General features: G+C 43.9%; 1 protein-coding gene across 1 annotated transcript in view; it reads right to left on the reverse strand.

Moving 5' to 3' along the window:
- LOC307128951 (tripartite motif-containing protein 16-like) overlaps positions 1-15,390 on the reverse strand; it is a 28,604-nt gene extending 13,214 nt beyond the window's left edge. Inside the window, exons 1-3 of the mRNA XM_079821041.1 lie at positions 14,742-15,390; positions 5,581-5,676; positions 5,261-5,494 (exon numbers count right to left, since the gene is read on the reverse strand). Of these exons, the coding sequence (XP_079677167.1) occupies positions 5,261-5,494; positions 5,581-5,676; positions 14,742-15,314 (903 nt within the window). The 5' untranslated portion in view covers positions 15,315-15,390. The remainder of the gene's footprint in view (positions 1-5,260; positions 5,495-5,580; positions 5,677-14,741) is intronic.
- Positions 15,391-22,795: the final 7,405 nt, after the last annotated feature.

Genomic DNA, 22,795 nt, shown 5'->3' on the forward strand with positions numbered 1-22,795 from the left:
AAGATCCTCACAGCATTTAATTGTTGTAGTCAAATGAAAAAGAAAACAAAATCAATCAATGCAAAGGGAGGCTGAGGCTTCCTTTATGAGAAGCGGGCTAGTATGGTACACCCAGTGCACAAAAGAAATCTCACCAATCAAAATCACATCCACAAAGAATCACTGCAAATAATGACCAGAAATAGTGACACAGCAATAAATGACAACCCGTACTAAAGTGAAGCCTGTGTAACGCAACACCAGCCCGCTCCCAAGGAACACTCAGCTCCTGCAAAACACACAAAGAAAAGAATTACATTAAAAAACAAACAAACCAGAATCAAAATACTGAACAAATATAAACAAGACGTACAATACTCAAATTAGAAAAAAAACGTAAAAGTATTAATTAAAGAAGGCAGTGTATACTGTCACAGCAGCAAAGATCAAACTCAGAACTGATCACGGCTTAAGATTGCAATATCACCGAGATCATTGATACCGCATAGCGGTAATCACTTCAATTAATAGTGACCGTTAACAAAACAGTCAAAATCACAAAAGGAACTGAGAGTTGGTGACAGTAATACAAAATAACTCAATACAAATAACAAAACAAATTAAACCAACCAAAATAACGATCACAACAAAAGGAAACAAATATCCAGCCCCTTAGCCACTGGACTAGAAGTGTCTGATGACCCAAAGCAGCAGCGCGGCCCAGAGCGCGGATTGGAGAGAGAGAGGAGGGGAGAGAAGGCGCAATGCCTTAACGAGGACCCTTATAATTAGACGATGGGACACTCACAACCACACACACAGTCATACTGTAGCTCCTTTAGTTGGTGGGTGAACAGCTGGTGCACCGACCTGTCTACTGTGCTGCCCGGACGCGCAGGTGGGCACCCTGTAAACACACCGCGCTAAAACGCATAACTATAGGAAACTCAAACTTCTCACAACACAGAATGTACCACATTAAAACGTACCAGAGGGTAAGCAGTACACCACGCACACACAAAGCTCTGGCGGACCAACATCACACTAAAGTAAAGATCGCATGATATCACTACATAGCATTCAACTCTTAACAACAAAGCTACATTGCTACAAACACATACCTGCGATCCACAACAGTGCAAGGAAAAGGGGCGGGCCTTCGATCAAATGCACTCCAGGGGGCATGAACAACAAACTTATATGCAAAAGCGGAGAGGCACCCAATTGGCCACGTACTTAATGATGGTGACGTTTCAAACACGTCACAAGCATCACTACATTTTACCCCGCATTTTTGTGTCGTCGCCCCGACGATAAATCATACATAATCTACCCTCCAAGGCCGAAACAGATGTACTACCCACTATACTAAAAACTGTACCTGCCCCCAATGATCGTGGGAGGAGATGTACCTTAGAGTGCCGCCCAGCGGTACTCCTACCAGTTCTCCTGACCACAGCAGCATTGGAAGTAAGATTCCTCATGCCACCTGGGAATATGACATGGACAACGACCTCAGCCTAACAAGACTCGTGAAGACTGGTCACTCACTCAATAAAAAACTTCCTCATGCCACCTGGGAATATGACATAGACAACGACCTCAGCCTAACATGACTCGTGAAGACTGGTCACTCACTCAATAAAAGACTTCCTCATGCCACCTGGAAATATGACATGGACAACGACCTCAGCCCAACATGACTCGAAGACTGGTCACTCACTCAATAAAAGACTTCCTCATGCCACTTGGAAATATGACATGGACAACGACCTCAGCCCAACATGACTCGAAGACTGGTCACTCACTCAATAAGACACGTCCTCATGCCACCTGGGAATATGACATGGACAACGACCTCAGCCCAACATGACTCGAAGACTGGTCACTCACTCAATAAAAGACTTCCTCATGCCACCTGGGAATATGACATGGACAACGACCTCAGCCCAACATGACTCGAAGACTGGTCACTCACTCAATAAAAGACTTCCTCATGCCACTTGGAAATATGACATGGACAACGACCTCAGCCCAACATGACTCGAAGACTGGTCACTCACTCAATAAAAGACTTCCTCATGCCACCTGGGAATATGACATGGACAACGACCTCAGCCCAACATGACTCGAAGACTGGTCACTCACTCAATAAGACACGTCCTCATGCCACCTGGGAATATGACATGGACAACGACCTCAGCCCAACATGACTCGAAGACTGGTCACTCACTCAATAAAAGACTTCCTCATGCCACCTGGGAATATGACATGGACAACGACCTCAGCCCAACATGACTCGAAGACTGGTCACTCACTCAATAAGACACGCCCTCATGCCACCTGGGAATATGACATGGACAACGACCTCAGCCCAACATGACTCGAAGACTGGTCACTCACTCAATAAAAGACTTCCTCATGCCACCCTTCGAATATGACATGGACAACGACCTCAGCCTAGCAAGACTCGTGAAGACTGGTCACTCACTCAATAAAAGACGTCCTCATGCCACCTGGGAATATGACATGGACAATGACCTGACGTCCACGCATTTTAACTGCCCCCCCCCGATCAGAGACTGACTGGACCTGTCGAAAAGCTTCGCTCCACACCTCTAACAAAGTGGAATTTGGTTGTCGGCGCACCAGCTGTTTAAGCTCCCGTCTCAAAATACTATTGCCAACGTATTCAACAACTTGATCACGTAACACGATTTCAGTGTTTACCATAGCATTTGAGGACTGTTGCTTAACCTTCTCCAGGAGACTCATCAAGGCGAGGGAAAACTCCAAGAGTGTTTCCCCGTCTTGCTGCCTCCAGAAGAAGAAAGCTTCCTGTAAAGCTACGCATGACAGTGGACATCCATACCACTCACGCAGTGCTCTAATAATTTTCTCAGGATCCCCACGCTCCTCATCTGAACGATATCGTATCTCTTCTCGTGCCTTCCCCTCCAAATGATCGAAAAGGAAGAAGGCTTGATCCGCAGGGGACAAATAACGGGTTCTCATACATGCTTTAGCTTCTTCAACCCATTCATTAATATCCACCCCAGACTTCCCACTAAATTTTGGGCACCTTCTATCTCTAGGTACAAATACGAACTTGTCAGTTACTGGAGTATTAGTACCAGTCAGTGATGGTAATATAGGGGCGGTAGCTGCGGCAGAAGTACTAGGTCCCGCAACACTTTGCGGTTCAGATACCCTCTCCTGTCGCAATCTCTCATTGTCAGCTCTAAGTTGAGCCACAAGCTCTTTAAGTTCCTGTAATTCTCCCTCCATCATCAAAACACGTACCTACTTCATTTTGTAGCACTCAGCCCCACAATGAGCGGCACCTGAAGAAGTCGAACCAGAAACTGCAATCTCCAGAGCACACGCTGCTGCTTTGTTCCTACAAAAAAAGACAAGAACAACAAAACCACAACTTCCTACAAAAATACACAGAAATATACGGTCCCACGCCTCTGCCAGATATTCTGTGGACCCTGCCGACTGCGCCACATGTAGCAAGTGGCCGATTTGTAATGACTACGCCACCCCGAAAACGGGGAAATTATCAAAAAGAACACGCAAATAAGCTCCACTTGGAAAGGGCAAGAGGCGTGATTTTCCGTTTAAACAGATATCTTTATTAAAGTTAAAAAGATTTTACAAAATTTAAGATCCTCACAGCATTTAATTGTTGTAGTCAAATGAAAAAGAAAACAAAATCAATCAATGCAAAGGGAGGCTGAGGCTTCCTTTATGAGAAGCGGGCTAGTATGGTACACCCAGTGCACAAAAGAAATCTCACCAATCAAAATCACATCCACAAAGAATCACTGCAAATAATGACCAGAAATAGTGACACAGCAATAAATGACAACCCGTACTAAAGTGAAGCCTGTGTAACGCAACACCAGCCCGCTCCCAAGGAACACTCAGCTCCTGCAAAACACACAAAGAAAAGAATTACATAAAAAAACAAACAAACCAGAATCAATATACTGAACAAATATAAACAAGACGTACAATACTCGAATTAGAAAAAAAACGTAAAAGTATTAATTAAAGAAGGCAGTGTATACTGTCACAGCAGCAAAGATCAAACTCAGAACTGATCACGGCTCAAGATTGCAATATCACCGAGATCATTGATACCGCATAGCGGTAATCACTTCAGTTAATAGTGACCGTTAACAAAACAGTCAAAATCACAAAAGGAACTGAGAGTTGGTGACAGTAATACAAAATAACTCAATACAAATAACAAAACAAATTAAACCAACCAAAATAACGACCACAACAAAAGGAAACAAATATCCAGCGACTTAGCCACTGGACTAGAAGTGTCTGATGACCCAAAGCAGCAGCGTGGCCCAGAGCGCGGATTGGAGAGAGAGAGGAGGGGAGAGAAGGCGCAATGCCTTAACGAGGACCCTTATAATTAGACGATGGGACACTCACAACCACACACACAGTCATACTGTAGCTCCTTTAGTTGGTGGGTGAACAGCTGGTGCACCGACCTGTCTACTGTGCTGCCCGGACGCGCAGGTGGGCACCCTGTAAACACACCGCGCTAAAACGCATAACTATAGGAAACTCAAACTTCTCACAACACCGAATGTACCACATTAAAACGTACCTGAGGGTAAGCAGTACACCACGCACACACAAAGCTCTGGCGGACCAACATCACACTAAAGTGAAGATCGCATGATATCACTACATAGCATTCAACTCTAACAACAAAGCTACATTGCTACAAACACATACCTGCGATCCACAACAGTGCGAGGAAAAGGGGCGGGCCTTCGATCAAATGCACTCCAGGGGGCATGAACAACAAACTTATATGCAAAAGCGGAGATGCACCCAATTGGCCACGTACTTAATGATGGTGACGTTTCAAACACGTCACAAGCATCACTACATTTATTTGTTCTTTTTTAATTAGTGTTTACTTATCTTTAATAATGCTTGACATTTATATTAGGCTTTTATTTTTAAACCATAGGCAAAAGTTGCTAGCCTGTTGATTTTTGTTCATGGTATTCAGCCACAATGAAATGTTTTGCAATAAAAGCCTAATAATAAATGTTTTTTTTTACCCTATTGCAATCCAAATTAGGAATCGGATTCGATAACATTAAAATGATACCCAACCCTAGTGATCGGGCAGCGAGTCTGACTGCTGATTATATAATAACCCAACACACAGATCAACGGCTCATTCTGCTCTCATGAAATGTTTCTCTGTGAGTCTCTTGTTCTTCTAGATCTCTGTTACCTGCAGGAAATGGACGTGATCCTGTGTTTGTGAAAGCTGCTCCAGCTCAGCGTCTCTCCTCCTCAGATCATTGATCTCCTGCTCCAGTCGCTCCAGTCGTCCTTCAGCTCGACTCACTGCAGTCTTTTCCTGATCTCTGATCCGCTGTGTGGCCTCAGAGCGGCTTCTCTCAATGGAGCGGATGAGCTCAGTGAAGATCCTCTCACTGTCCTCCACTGCTGTCTGTGCAGAGCGCTGTTAGGACACACATCACAATCACACAGTGGCTTCAGTGAGTCCTGACTGACACTTCTCAAACTTCTCTTCTTCTCCAGACTCACCTTATGAGCCTCCACAGCCTCTCTCAGCTGCTGAAGATCTTTCTCTCTCTGCTGGATTCTCTGCTGGAACGACCTCTGCGTCTCCTTCAGCCGCTTCTGCAGCACAAACCAATGAGAGACGCCACTTTATACTGCGCACACTAGAGCATCATGGGAGCTTTTGTTTGGGAACACTTTCTATGAAGCCTGTGTTTATAATCCATTATAAGGATATTCTTAGTGCATTATAACACATGCATAATGCCTTATAAACAACCTTATAATGTGTTGCGTCATCTCATGAATAATCAGAACAACAGTAATAATACCAGTGTTGGGGAGTAGTTAACAACAAGTAGCGACGCTACTAACTTAACTACATTTTTCAGTAGCTCAGTTACTTTTAAAACAATGTAGCTTTTCCAGAAGCTAACTACTTTTTCCAGCAAGTAGCGGTGCAGAGCGACCAAAAGCTACATGTGGTTTTGTGTTTTGACGAGCCTGCAATGCATTGAAGCAGCACAGTGTTCCCTTTCAAGAGAACTGGAGCTGCGTCACCGCTGTGGGAACGGCTCTGCGTGATTGCGTCCTGAAGCACGTGTGTAACCAGTCCAATAGCAAGACCGAATGTCATAGGCGGGTGACGTCATAGACCCGGAAACTATAAGGAGCCCGTGAACACAAACAGAAACTGGCTTCTGTGCCTTCAGAGCACTCTGTGTAAATCGTTGTCCGTCAGTTCTGGTGTTTTTGTCCCTCTGTATTTCAAGGAATTTCCACCTCACACACAAAAAACATTATACTGACAAAGCAGACACATTTAAGTTAAAATGGCGAGAGAACAACCACAAACCTCTCTTTTCACTAAATGTGTTCATCCCTGCCCACACTTCATCACGGGTGGGGATACACATCAGATGTGTGCTGTTTACATGGACAACAATACTCCGATATTAATCTGATTAAGACCATACTCTGATTAAGAAACTACCATGTAAACAAAGATTTCTAATTACCTTAATCCAGTTAAAGTCATACTCGAATTAAACAAAAATCTAATTAAGACATGTACGCCTATTTTAGTCGCATTATCAAAGTGCATTGTAGACATGTACACACCTTAATCTAACTATTATCGTTGTGTAGGAGTTTTCACCGCATTTTGTGACAGGACACACACACACACACACACACACACACACACACACACACACACACACACACACACACACACACACACACACACACACACACACACACACACACACACACTAGGCCAGTGCAGAGGGGAGGGCTTTGGGGTTTGAGCCCCTGCCCTTTTTAAAAATGTATCAAAAGTGCCCCTCTCAACAATCATCGATAATATTGTGGCAAATAAAACAGAATTTTAATTATAATTAATATAACAGCGTGTACAAAACAGTAACAAAGCGCTCAAATGTCCCATTTATCTTTTACATATCTGTCAGTCAGAGATGTCGTTGCCATGACGCGTTGCTATGGGGCGTGTCTTGCTTGACTCATTCTGACACTGCCTCCACTTTATTTTTTCTTTGTGTTGTAATAATTCTGCTCATTGTAAAAGTAAAATACAATATGTTTGTATCTGTAATCCCAGATTCATCATTGTCTGCCTACAACAGCGGTCGGGAACCTCTAGGCTCGCGAGCCAAAAACCCGCCATTCAGTGAACACCTGAGGCTCGACGGCAGGAAAAAACAATCCAAACAATCACAATTTGGAAACCTTTTTCATCATTAATCAAAGCTATTATTCGAAATGTAGGCTGTCAAGAAGGAGGCAAAAGGGGCAGTGTCTTTTAAACAAAAAACTGAAAGAGACAATATATAATATTACAAAAATAAAACAACGTATATATATATATATATATATATATATATATATATATATATATATATATATATATATATATATATATATATATATATATATATATATATATATATATATATATATATATATATATATATATATATGTATATATATATATATGTATATATATATATATGTATATATATATATATGTATATATATATGTATATATATATATATATGTATATATATATATATGTATATATATATATGTATATATATATATATATGTATATATATATATATATGTATATATATATATATGTATATATATATATATGTATATATATATATATATATATATATATATATATATATGTATATATATATATATATATATATATATATATGTATATATATATATATACATATATACATATATGTATATATGTATATATGTATATATATATATATATATATATATATATATATATATATATATATATATATATATATATATATGTATATATATATATATATATATATATATATATATATATATATATATATATATATATATATATATACAGTGTTACTTTATAAAAACGAGTGATTATTGTACTTTTTGATGCAATTTTATATATATATATATATATATATATATATATATATATATATATATATATATATATATATATATATATATATATATATAAAATTGCATTAAAAAGTATAATAATCACTCGTTTTTATAAAGTAACACTGTCCAACAGCGACACCCACAGGTAAAGTTACAGCGGGTTGCCTGAGCCCATTGAATATTAACAGACCCGCCAAAGTTGCGCTATAGAGACAGAGCGACACGCGTCATAATCTGAAGACCATGCCCACCGGGGGGAAAACAATCAAATCATCTCCTTGTCATTTCGGACTTATAACAAAAAACTGAACAATGTATAAAAGCTGATATGTGACAAAGTGTACAGCAAACAAGCTAAACAAAACCCAGAACCAAAAATTCAGAAGTTTTTATAAACCCAAAAAACGAGCGTTTAAGGACAAAAAAGTGGATTCAGGCCATTGAGCGCGACGGGTCATATTACACTGAGATCTACACACACTACAGGGGAACGTAATCATTGACAGGAAAAACTGACATTTGGATATTTGACTTAACAGTGACTAATGTTTACTGCACACATAGACATATTGAGGCATAGGCTACTGAGTGTCAGGATCCCAAAATTTACCCATTCTTCCTGCTGAAGCTTCACTTCGTATTGCCTGTATCCAGTTTTATCTTCTTAAATGCTCGTTTTTTTGGATCGACAGCTTATAAAAACGTATTTCTGTGTTTTTTAGCTTGTTTGCTGTACACCTTGTCACATATCAGCTTTTAGACATTGTTCTGTTTTTTGTTATAAGTCCGAAATGACAAGGAGGCAGCCTCACGCAATGCAAAGTCAATGGAGAGCGTTGGATTGTTCCCCCCCCCGGTGTGGGCGTGGCCTAAATACGCTCTGTCTCTATGATTGGACGTCGTCGGACAGCTTAGTGTGATGACGTGCCATTAATCGATCTATGTTCTATAACATGTAAAAGGGGAACATGAACGGAATATTCTAAAAGCAACTCATGTAAACACCTTAATCTGGATATTGTCTTATTCAGAATAAGGTAAATAATTAGATTGCTGCTGTCCATGTAAACGTAGTCAGTGAGAACGCTGCGCTCCCGCCGGGCACTCTTTGAGGAGGGCGCTTCGGCTTGCGTTCCCCGCGGCTCCGGTCCCGCTGCTGCCGAGGCAGAGCGGCGATCACAATCGGGGGGTTCGCAAATGGATCTGACAGCGTTGTTAGAGACGGGCTCTGCCTTATCGCTGCCCTTACCTGTCAGATCTAGTGCCTCTATTCAGGGTTTGGAAGCCCGCGCTCATGAACGTCCATCTATAAAAAGTAGATTAGATGAACCGCGGTGTTGAGGTCGGGAAAGAACGGTAAGCCCCGACATGGAGGCTGAGCAGAGTGCTCGGGAAGAAAGCATTCATCTAATCTGACGAAGCATCCGATATCGTCCAGAATTTTCAGTCCGCAAACGTCTACATACAGTGATATTATGGGTCTGCGAAAACATGGTTATGGACCGATGCCGAGGGTGGAGGAGACGCTTGCGAGACGCATCAGCGCTGGTGGCGGCAGCGGGTCAGGCTGCGGCATGCTTGCACACAATGACTATAGTGCAAGCATCGTAACCAATAAACAGGCAGCGGCGCTTCAGCAGTTCCTTCCCCGTAAACCCCAGATTCAGGAACAGCAGAAACCGAGTACCAGCTCTTCAAGGGTTAGTTCACCCAAAAATGGAAATTCTGTCATTAATTACTCACCCTCATGTCGTTCGACACCCGTAAGACCTCCGTTCATATTCGGAACACAAATGAAGATATTTTAGTTGAAAGCTGATGGCTGAGAAAGGCTTCAGATAGGCCTCCATTGGCATTCAGTACATTTACACTCCCAAGACCCATAAAAGGCACTTAAAACGTCGTTACAAAGTCCATCTCACCACAGTGACTCTACAATAATTTTATGATGCGACGACTATTTTTTGTGCGCAAAAAAAAATCTAAATAACACCTTTATCAAACTTGTTCTTGTCTTCTGTGTGTGTCTCCACGACGCATGCGCGAGAATATGACGTAGCGCCAGCGTTCGAGAATCCATGAAATGCACACTTTAGCCCGATTTTGAGAACTATGCCGAGACCTAAAGCACGATCAATGTAGAATTCAACAGCTTATATACGCGCGTCTTCCTCTGCTCGTAAACAAATCGCTTCTGGGTCATGTGTCCGAACGCCGGATCTGCGTCATATTCTCGTGCATGCGTCGTGCATTTTCTAGCTTATTAAGCTCAACCAATCAGACCTCCGGTACCGCGCAAAATGATGCATTAACCAATAAAAAAAGAGACAAATACATTTTTTTAAAGTCAGGGTGATCATCGTTCTCATGATCGATGATCGCTGTCACGTTCGAGTACTCGATTACTCGACCACTGTTGTCCATCCCTACTTGGGACTTGGCTATTGTTTTACAGTGCTTGTCTTTGGCCCAGTTTGAGCCAATTGAAGAGGTCCCTGAGAAGTTTCTCACCTTAAAAGCATTATTTTTGCTCGCTATCTCGTCTCTTTGAAGAATTGGAGACAAGCTTTGTTTGTGGCAGCCTCGTGCTTGGAATTTGCGCCCGGCATGGTTAAGGCTTTCTTATTTCCCAGACCGGGTTATATTCCCAAGGTCCCTACTAATGTTGTGGGACCTGTGATACTGCAGGCCTTTTGTCCTCCTCCCTTTCTGACGTCATACCAGGAAACACTCAATCTGCTCTGCTCGGTTCGGGTGTTAGATGCTTATGTCCACAGAGCTGCCCTGTGGAGGAAAACTGATCAACTGTTCGTGTGGTTTGGGCCACCCTCGAGAGAAGTGGGTGGTCGAGGCCATCACACTTGCTTATGAGGCGTCCAGTCAGCCTTCACCTTTGGCTGTACGGGCACTCTACTAGGAGTATGGCGGCTTCTAAAGCATTGTTATCAGGGGCATCCCTGCAAGAAGTTTGTGATGCGGCGGGGTGGTCCTTTGTGAGGTTCTATGAACTTGACCTCAACGCCACCCCTGGAGCTAGGGTGCTTGTTGCGCAGCCAGAATGACGGACGGGCATCTGGCTCGTATGGGGGAATGGGTATTGTTGTTCCCACAGCGGTGACGCAGTTACGTATGTAAGCTTAGTTCCCTGAATAGGGAACGAGACGCTGCGTCACCCTGCCATACTCCCTGCATGCATGTGAGCTCTTACATCAGGCTTTTCAGAAGCTAGTTTCTGTTTGTGTTCACGGGCTCCTTATAGTTTCCGGGTCTATTACGTCACCCGCCTATGACGTTCCGTCTTGCTATTAGACTGGTTACACACGTGCTTCAGGACGCAGTCATTGTTGTGTTTTGTGTGAAGTTTTTTCTTTTGTAAAGGTTTGTTATTTCTGATTTACATATTTAATTAAATGTTTATCTTAACCCAGAGCTACCAATGTTGCAAGTAACACTTTATCAGCCCAAATAGTGTAGTGCCTCTTTAAGAGAGGAGTGTGCTGTGAGCACATGTGACCGGTGTTTACTACGTGAAAAGGAAGCGGAAGATTCATTCAGTTTGTAATCACTTTCAACCCGGTGTGCAGCCACTTGGTAAGCTCTCTTAATCTCAAATGTTTTCTTGTATACTTTAATGATGTATGCTTTATGTTGTCTGCTGTCGCCATGCTATGTTGTTGTGCTGTGTTTATGTCCGTTGCACATGAAAGATAACGCTATTCCGCTATTCTCCGGTAGATCAAAGCAGATTAGTTTACTGATAGAGATAACGCTATGCGCTGTATAAGATATAAATTGACGAGGGGCGAAGCCGTGGGATTAACATTTAGATTCATAACATCACTATATTATACGTGTTCATTTGTATTTATTTTATTTAGTTTAATAATGTTTGATGAAGTAGGAATCGCAGACTTCCTGGTTTGCCGCGGGGCATTTTGGGAGCTGTAGTTTCCTGCTTACTGAAACGATTGCATGCATTTTGCATGGGTTTGTGGTAGGATTTAAGTATGATGCATAATGTTTGAAGTGTGAATTGTGTACGTTTAAATTATGCAATTATTATTATTATTATTATTATTATTATAGTATATTAATATTATTATATATTTGTATTTTTTGATTAATGTTATTTATTGTTATTGGGCTATTGAGGTAAAGAACTGGGGCTGGTTGTAGTATGTATATGGTAATTGAAACGTTGCATTTCTTGTTATTTCAGGTTTATTACCTGGTTACCATTTGTGAAAAAATAAACAAACAAATGTGGAAGACCGAGTAATATCCTTTTTGTACACTGGGTTGCCCTTTCCGTGGGAAGAAAACGGAACAGTCATGCAGAGGCATTCCCACAGCGGTGACGCAGCGTATCATTCCCTATTCAGGGAACTAAGGTTACATACGTAACCGAGACGTTTTCTTCGTATTTGATCCCATACTAAAACCGCACGTTACCGCCATCTATTGTTTCATCATGCATCTCGTGGCTTTACGGTTCACAGAGAAGAGATCGTCTGATGCTTATGTAAAGGATGTATGTATATATATATATATACACTCACCTAAGGATTATTAGGAACACCATACTAATACTATGTCTGACCCCCTTTCGCCTTCAGAACTGCCTTAATTCTACGTGGCATTGATTCAACAAGGAGCTGAAAGCATTCTTTAGAAATGTTGGCCCATATTGATAGGATAGTATCTTGCAGTTGATGGAGATTTGTGGGATGCACATCCAGGGCACGAAGCTCCCGTTCCACCACATCCCAAAGATGCTTAGTACAGTGAACTCATTGTCATGTTCAAGAAACCAATTTGAAATGATTGGAGCTTTGTGACGGTGCATTATCCTGCTGGAAGTAGCCATCAGAGGATGGGTAGATGGTGGTCATAAAGGGATGGACATGGTCAGAAACAATGCTCAGGTAGGCTGTGGCATTTAAACAATTCCCAATTGGCACTAAGGGACCTAAAGTGTGCCAAGAAAACATCCCCCACACCATTACACCACCACCACCAGCCTGCACAGTGGTAACAAGGCATGATGGATCCATGTTCTCATTCTGTTAATGCCAAACTCTGACTCTACCATCTGAATGTCTCAACAGAAATCGAGACTCATCAGACCAGGCAATATTTTTCCAGTCTTCAACTGTCCAATTTTGGTGAGCTTGTGCAAATTGTAGCCTCTTATTCCTATTTGTTGTGGAGATGTAGTGGTACCCGGTGGGGTCTTCTGCTGTTGTAGCTCATCCGCCTCAAGGTTGTGTGTGTTGTGGCTTCACAAATGCTTTGCTGCATACCTCGGTTGTAACGAGTGGTTATTTCAGTCAAAGTTGCTCTTCTATCAGCTTGAATCAGTCGGCCCATTCTCCTCTGACCTCTAGCATCAACAAGGCATTTTCTCCAACAGGACTGCCGCACACTGGATGTTTTTCCCTTTTCACACCATTCTTTGTAAACCCTAGAAATGGTTGTGCATGAAAATCCCAGTAACTGAGCAGATTGTGAAATACTTAGACCGGCCCGTCTGGCACCAAAACCATGTCACGCTCAAAATTGCTTAAATCACCTTTCTTTCCCATTCCGACATTCAGTATGGAGTTCAGGAGATTGTCTTGACCAGGACCACACCCCTAAATGCATTGAAGCAACTGCCATGTGATTGGTTGATAAGATAATTGCATTAATGAGAAATTGAACAGGTGTTCCTAATAATCCTTCAGGTGAGTGTGTGTGATTATATATATATATATGTATATATATATATATATATATATATATATATATATATATATATATATATATATATATATATATATATATATATATATATATACATATAATCTATCCCACCAGTTTTATAAAGAACCTGAAAGATCACTGATGTGGTGTTTACGTCATTGCACTGGCAAAACATCTGTCAATTGAACAGAAAATAATATTGCTTTGGGGAAAACTTAATGAGCGCCGCTGATCGACTGGATCTCACAACTCATCAGATCAAAATTTCAAATAGGCGCTCTCTTTATAAATAAACCATAGATTGGAGCTTTAAACAACTACATTCTCACCTGAAAAAGCCTTAACTACATTTCATGACACAATAACAGTAGTGGGTTTTCTCATCCGCTATTGATGCTTGTTGGTTAGTGTGAGATGCATTCTGGGATATCGGTCTGTCTGAAGCCCACACAAGTCTCTTCTCGATGCATTCTTGATAAAACGGGCGGATCAAGCACACATCCGGGGATTTGAACTGTGCTTGGCTAGATGTGAACTCTGAATTGGAACAGTGACTGATGACGTTTCACAAGTCCATAACGGCTTGTTTCCAGCTCGAGCGCACCTTTAATCGGAAGACCCTGCTGCTGTTTTGTTAATCATAACAACAGAAATAATATTTACATATTTGTGGTTATAACTATTAAGATTATGATAATTTATAACACACATTGAAGATGATTTTATCCACTTAAGTTATAATGGATATTATATCCCATATTTTCAAACTACATCTTATGAGTCTTTTACTGCTTAAAGTGACACAAACAAAGTCTTCTCTTAACATCTGTACGCTCAGCGGTGAAAGTCCACTTCCAGCTCCTGTTGACTTCTGCTGACGTCTGCAGTGTGAATGATGTTTCCTGATCATATGGTGCCAGTATAAATAGTTTCAGCATTATTTGATCAGTGTGTGATTTCATACCTGTTTCTCTGTCCTCTGGGCTGCGGCTGATACAGTGTTGTGGTTTTTATGTTCGTCCATCAAACACAGCACACATATAAACTTCTGGTCAGTGCGGCAGAAAACCTCCAGGAGTTTATCATGTGTTTGGCAGATCATCTCCTGCAGTCGTCCAGTGGCATTGGTCACTTTATGTGGCTTACGGGAGTGAAATTCCTCATGACGGTCAAAATGAGTTTGACAGTAAGACTCCAGACACACCAGACAGGACTTGACGGCTTTGTGTTTTCTTCCAGTACAGACGTCACACTGCACATCTCCAGCTCCAGCGTAAGAGTCAGCAGGAAGTTTAGTCTTCTTCAGTTTCTCCACCAGTTCAGCCATCATGGTGTTTTTAGCTAAAGCAGGTCTTGGACTGAAGGTCTGTCTGCACTGAGGGCAGCTGTAGACTCTCATCTGATCCTCCTGATCCCAGAAGCCTGTAATACAGCTCTTACAGTAACTGTGTCCACACGAGATGGTCACTGGATCCTTCAGGAGATCCAGACACACTGAACACATCAACTCATCCTGAGAAAATCTGGCTTCTGCCATTTTACTGAATGAACACAGAGACACAAACACACACCAGCTCGACTACACTTCAGTTTCTCGTTCCCTGAAGTCATGTGATTTCTGCTTCCTGGTTCTGTGTTTGAGTGACGTGAGCAGGTTTATCTGCAAGTCTATAAAGTGTCATAAAGCCTCATTCCTGCTGAGTTCAGATTCTACAATAGTAAACGGATAACCTTTATTAGTGGATTGAGGTGTGTTCAGTTACAGCTGGAACTAAACTCTGTTGAACAAACCTCATGGCTCTTGCAGAAGCTTCAATGCTGCATCGGTTCATTTATCTTATTTGAGAACTCTTAATTAGGGGTGTTTGATTCCAGGTTTATTGGAGGCGACTCAGATTCCTGACTCCCACTGATGTTACTTTACATCAAAACAGGGTCAGAAATAAGACAAAATTGCAGTTGTTACACACTTATTTTTTTTTTTTAAATATTTACTTTTATTAACAAAGTCTTAAAATCCCCTAATTAAAACCACACGCTTTTATTGTGACCGTCCAAATGAGTGATGACCTGATTAGTGGCTATCAAAGTTTCTACCTAGCCATTGCCGATACCTAATTTTACAGAGGAAAAAGTCACAAAAACTGTGGAGTGATAGCGCTAAACACACATGATCATTGTCTTAAAAGGTGAGTTACAGATACTAAATACTAAAATACATACAATAATGTACACTTATTGAAGTGTTTATTTTTTATGTGAGGCTATGATTATAAACACAAGATTAACCATGGAAAACCAAATCTATATTTATTGCATTAATATACCAATTAAATCATATAATATAATCAATTAAGCTAAAGTTGGCATGGGGTATGTATAAATATAGCTGCAAGCAGCCATTATCGGGGTCAAGCGCAAAGAAGAAGACAAGACATGCCAAAATGGCTGACAGTGTCAGATCAGCTGCAGCAATGAGCAATTAAAGACCTATTACGGTGATTTTAGGCAAAATAGCTGTAAAATGATAAATACAGTCAATAATAATGATTTAATGATTTATCACTTTAAACCAATAGGTGGCACAGTTACGAAATTGATATGGTGTGGTCAGAATAAGGGAACAATGACACATGTTTGGTGTCAATATAGTGTCAATATGTCATTGCAGAGATACAGGGCTCCAGACTGTGACCAAATGGTCGCATTTTGCGACTAAAATTTGAGAGTGTGTGACTGAATTTTACATCCAGTTGCACATGTGCGACCAGTAAATTTGCCATCTGTCGGTACTGGAGAAATTAAGAAAATACACTTACTATTTATAATTGATAGACGTTATATCTGGCAAATTCTATCTTTCCCAGCCGTTTCTATATGAGATAATATTAAACCATTTTTCTGTGATGCATTTTTGCTATTCGTAATCCAGAAGAGAGAGAAAGCGAGCGAGCTACAGCGAACACAACAACTACAGTCAGCTTGAGTGACGATGGCTAAGAGAACTACACACAAGTTTAGTCTGCTTAAAACTTTAGGGATGTGCTGTGATATTAATCAAATTTTATTTTCGATTTCGGCTTCCAAGAATTATAAAAAGATGATAGTAAGGTAAAGTGAGGTAAAATTATTCCTATAGCCGTGTTTGCCATCCTTCCCTTCATTTCTCCCTAAACCTAAACTTAACGTCAGAAGTGATTGTTGTAAACTGCAGTCTCTACTGTTGCTAAACTGCAGGATGTGTTTGATAATAAAGAGCTATTAAATGCACAATAATCCACGCAAGAGACGCTGTTTCCAACTTCAACGCGGCTTATGTGTGTGTGCTGCGAAATGGACGACTTGCACTTTATATTTTAGGCTTCGTGTGCGCGTCTAAACCATCAAATAAACAACAGTTCCCTTTCGAAAGGGAACTCTCGCTGCGTCTAGCTGACGCTATGGGGAACGCCCTCGGCGTGACTGGTGTCTGAAGCTACTATCGAATCACGGCAAAGTCTTTGACCGACGTCAGCCCATGATGTCATCATCGTGCGACCCGGAAGTATAAAAGGGCGCCGTGCCAACACATACACATCTTTTTCGTCTTCAGGGACTGTTTGTTTGAAGCGGTATCTACGGATCTGGTAAGGTAATTACTTTAAGGAAAAAGATGAAACGCACAGAGAAGAAGCAGAGCTTTAGGAAGTGTGCCGACCCGTGTCAGAGGTTTCTGGCACCGGGAGACACACATTCTCTGTGCGTTTATTGCCTGGGCGAAGAGCATGCACAGGCAGTTCTCGAGGGAGCTGCCTGTGCAAACTGTGAGCAGTTCCCCGTGAGAACGCTCCGTTCTCGTCTGGCCCTCTTCTCGAGGGAAGAGGGCACAACATCTGGGGCTGCCGATGTGAGTCCCGCTCTCGCTGAGGCGGAGCGGCGGCGCACGTCGTGGGGCTCCCAGATGGAGCTCGCTGATCGTCTGGAGAGAGGTGTGGTACTCTCGGACGATCTAACGGCTGACGAGAGCGATCTGCAGGTCGACGTGGAGAGCGACCATTCTCCGCCGAGATCTGCAGCGGGTGCTCTTCGGGACGGTCAGGAGATGGCTGAGGAGGATGGTGATAGCGACCAGGACCAGCCTGGACCCCCTCAGCCACCCTGTCCCGCGTACGCCGAGCTGCTGGATGCTATGGGGCGCGCCACGGACAGGCTGAGGCTGCCCTGGCGGCGCGCTGGGGGAGAAGTCGCTCGTGGACGGCTCGACGATCGATTTCTCCCCGGTCATGCACCAGCACCTCAGATGAGCCTTCCATTCCTCCCGGACCTGCATACTGAGGTCCAGGCGGCATGGAAGAACCCGTTCTCTGCCCGCATTCACCGACATCAGCGGGCAAGCTTCGCTGATGTCGAGGGAGTGGGTAAGCACGGGTATGTGTCGATGCCTCCCATAGACGAGACGTTTGCGAACTATCTCGTCTCTGGGCAGGTGTCGACGCTGAGAGCTCCATCTCTGCCATCCAAACCGCTGAAAACTACCTCGCGGTTGAATGGCAGGGCATTCGCGGCAGCAGGTCAGGCTGGTGCGACCCTGCACACGATGGCGGTGTTGCAGGCGTACCAGGCGGACCTGCTGGAGGATCTCGACCAGGGGGCCGGGCTGTCCCCTGAGGCGGTGGCTGAGCTGCGCCGCACCACAGATCTTTCTCTCCGGGCCACCAAGCAGACTGCTTCTGCTATCGGCCGCTCTATGGCGGCTATGGTGGTTACGGAGAGGCATCTGTGGTTGAGCCTGGCTGATATCGGGGAGAAAGAAAAGGGTTTTCTCCTCGATTCACCGGTTTCGCCTACTGAACTTTTCGGCACCTCCGTGGAGGCGGTGGTTGGAAAGTTCAGGGAGGCGAAGGCGCGCTCAGCGGCATTCAAGACATGCATACCGCTGAGATCCGCGCCCCCACCCAGGCAGGCGGGACCTGGTCCTTCACGGTCTGAGGACCGTAGACAGGACCAGAGGGCTAGCGTCTCCTCTCGTGCCCCTCCTCCATGGAGGAGCAAGGCACAGAGGAGACGGGATTCCCGCGGGAAAAAGGATCTGAGGGAGGTGATCCAGGACAAACGTTCTCAACGAAGGCGTTGGTGATGGATCACTTCCCTTGAGGGCGGTTACATCATAGCCCTCTCCTTTTTCCTTTTTAATATCTTTTTATGATTTTTACCCAGGCGCTTCTTACATCAGGCCTGAGGCGGGCCCATGATGAGTTGAACTATGTTCTGATGGCCCGCCCGGACTTGCTCAGTGAGAACGCCCCTTTCAGGCATTCAAGGGCGGTAGAACATGGTGGTGAGAACTGCACTATGAGTCTTCGCTCAACATGCCGCAGGTGAGAGTGGTCATTTTTGTGTATTACACTAAAAATATGTATTTCTTACAGACCCCAGGTTTCCTGTATAGAGTTGGGTAGTCATCAGAGAGAACTGTCTTTCCACTGCTTAGTTAGGCTTAGCACAGCACCAGACTCTGGGCTGTGTAGGGAGCGTGTGTTGGCTTTCCTTGGTTGGTCAAGATGGCGCCAGTTAGGCCACCGCGCATGGTTATCAGAAGATGGGCCTCCTCTCATATTGAGAGTTGTGTTTAGGCCGCCGCTCTTTTCTTTGAAATGTTTGCGGATTACTAGGCGGTAGCACACTTTCTGATAGAATGGAGTGTTTGCTACCGCTTAGGGTTAATATGTGTCTTCGGTTCCCTAAGCCACTGCAGGTTGGATTAGTTTCTCTGTTACGACTGAACGCTGAGGCGTCAGTTGGGATGTGGATGAAGGAGGCGCGTTGCTGAGGCACCGCCACCTTTGGTAATTTGTACCACTTAGATCGGAGGCCTCCTCTCTATGAGAGTCGTTGGTTTAAGTAGCAGTCAGTTTGTTTGTCTGGCAGTTATTTCTCGTCTCTGCAAAACTCGTACAGCTTGTAGGCTTTACAAGCCTCCCTGGAACGGGTCCCCATCGTAATGGGGAGCTATCATGTGTTAGGCCTCAGCAGGCCTCCATGAAGACGAGCCGTAGGGTCTAATATTACTACTTCCCACAATTTGCATTATGTCTGTCCCAGTCAATTGTAGGCCTCAGTAGGCCTCTTGAACAAGGCGTGTTTTCAGTTGGAAGGCCTCAACCAGGCCTCACTGGATGTATGTACCGATGTGCGCATCGGGACAGCTAGCCTGGCGGCTATCAGGTTGTAGGCCTCATCAGGCCTCCCTGAAGGCCCGCTGTTAGTGGTAAGGCCTTATTAGGCCTCCCTGAGGGTGAGCTCTCAGGTTGTGATCACTACCAGAGGCAGGTTGTAGGCCTCATCAGGCCTCCCTGAAGGCCTGCTGTTAACTCTAAGACCTTACTAGGCCTTTCTGAGGGTGAGCTCCCAGATTGTGGTCACTCCCAGAGGCAGGTTGTAGGCCTCATCAGGCCTCCCTGAAGGCCCGCTGTTAGTGGTAAGGCCTTATTAGGCCTCCCTGAGGGTGAGCTCTCAGGTTGTGATCACTACCAGAGGCAGGTTGTAGGCCTCATCAGGCCTCCCTGAAGGCCTGCTGTTCAATTCTAAGGTAGTAGGCCCCATCAGGCCTCCCTAAGGTATTCCTGGGATCCAGTCATCTAAAACAGTTAAGCACGAATTGCAAACCGGTAGCAGGCCTCTCCAGGCCTCCCTAAAGGCTGATTATCAGGTAGTAGGCCTCAATAGGCCTCCCTTGAGAGCGAGTTCCTTAATCAGGATGCTCGGATAGCCTGCGTGGCTTGACTGTCGACTAGTAGGCCTCAATAGGCCTCCCTGAGGGTGAGCTCCCAGGTTGTGGTCACTCGAACGAGGTAGTAGGCCCCATCAGGCCTCCCTAAGGCGTTCCTGGGATCCAGTCATTTGATGCAGTTAGCACGAATTACAAACAGGTAGCAGGCCTCTCCAGGCCTCCCTAAAGGCTGGTTATCAGGTAGTAGGCCTTAATAGGCCTCCCTTGAGTGCGAGTTCCTTAATCAGGTGCTCGACTAGCCTGCGTAGCTGGACTGTCAAGTAGTAGGCCTCCATTAGGCCTCCTTGAGAAAATAAGAGTAACCTCAGCAAGGGACTATGCTCCGCTAAAGGCAGGTAGTAAGCCTCACGAGGCCTCCCTGAGGATGGAGTCCCGGGCCAGGATGCTTGGGTTGCCAGCATGGCTTGCTGTTAGGTAGTAGGCCTCTATAGGCCTCCCTGGAAAACCCGCTATCAAGTAGTAGGCCCACAGGGCCTCCTTGAAGGTGAAGTTCCTGAGCTAGGCACTTCTTGATTACCAGTTCTCTGTGGAGAACTTGTGGTAGTTGGGCCTACAGCTGGAGGTTACCCGCCAGGCAGGTTCAGCTACTCCCCTCAATAAGGGTCGTCTATGAGCACTCAGCCGCCTGAGCCTGGTCAGACGGTCGTAGGCCTCTCATGAGGCCTCCCTGTTAGATCAGTCCTTAGGCCCTTTCGGCCTCCCTACTGCTTTGAAACACAAGCACCTGGTAGATCCTTGATTTGAGCAGGCAGATTCCCCTCGCTAGCAAGGGTTCTAAAGCGCTACGCTGAGTATTGCTCTCTTGGATAACCCGTCTCTGAGTTCCGGGCTAAGTAGGACTGCCATTTGTTTCAGTCCCTTAGTTTGGATGCCCCCTGGGCACCATCCAGAGGCTCTGTTTTTGAACAGACAGGGTTGGCTAAACCGAAGTGTCCATAACACTTAGGGCACCAGGTCAGGCCTCCCTGGTGGCACTCGGGAGAACTGGTTTCCCGAGTAGTGACTGGCTGGGGTTCCTTCGGGTCCCCTAGCCACATTCCCTTAAAGGGACCCCTTCTTTGGAAGTAGTGGTCCCGGGCCTTCGAGCTGTCTAGATGGAACCCCGCGCAGTGCGCTAGGGTTCCGTTTAGTTGCATAGCTTGGGCTATGACCGTAGGGAGTGCTGTCACTGTCAGCCCAGTGTGACCTGAGGGGGAGTCGCTCAGGTTTTTCAGTGGAATTACTTGTGTTGACAGTTGTCACTGCCAAGAGGCAGACACTCCCCTCAGCATGGCGGCGTTGGTATATCGTTCCCCATAGCGTCAGCTAGACGCAGCGAGAGTTCCCTTTCGAAAGGGAACGTCTAAGGTTACGTATGTAACCTCTGTTCCCTGAGAACAGGGAACGAGCGCTGCGTCGCGTTGCCATGCTTCAGGGCCTTTCTGCCATACAGTCCCTTCAGACGAGAAGATGTGTATGTGTTGGCACGGCGCCCTTTTATACTTCCGGGTCGCACGATGATGACGTCATGGGCTGACGTCGGTCAAAGACTTTGCCGTGATTCGATAGTAGCTTCAGACACCAGTCACGCCGAGGGCGTTCCCCATAGCGTCAGCTAGACGCAGCGCTCGTTCCCTGTTCTCAGGGAACAGAGGTTACATACGTAACCTTAGACGATAGCCTGTGTCAAAATGACCGGATTGGAGAGTAGTTATTTTAACAGTTTATATCTTAAATGGGCGTAAATAGTTTGGAGAAATAGGAGAATATGATATTATTAGTTCTGCATTCGGTCTTAAAGGGGCAGCGTCTAATAAACCTGCTGACGATTGAGCCATTCATTCGAATCGAACAAAAGGCAAATAGAAAATATTCACATCTCTTGAATGAATAACTTTAGCTTTTATAAGCATTAATCTATCAATTTATACAGTGAAAACTATGCAGTGTTATTTTACATTTCATTACTTTATTAGATTTCTTTGTAGGTTTGTTCTTTCTAAGTAATATTAATGTTAGCAGACCTTCTGAATGCCTGCACACTGGTCCATTTACAAATAGATGTTTTATATTTTTGTTCAAACATTGCTGTTTCTTTTGCTATAGATACTTTACTTTTCAGATTATAAAGCCATGTTAATTATGTTCTTAATTATGTTTTTTTTTTTCATAAAAAACAAAATATACAGTTATAATAAAAAGAAACGATAAGAATACCGTTAAAGTACCGGATCAATAAGCAGTATTGGTAATAGTAATACTGTTAAAAC

Source organism: Gobio gobio (assembly GCF_949357685.1).
Source record: "Gobio gobio genome assembly, chromosome: 7".
NCBI lineage: Eukaryota > Metazoa > Chordata > Actinopteri > Cypriniformes > Gobionidae > Gobio > Gobio gobio.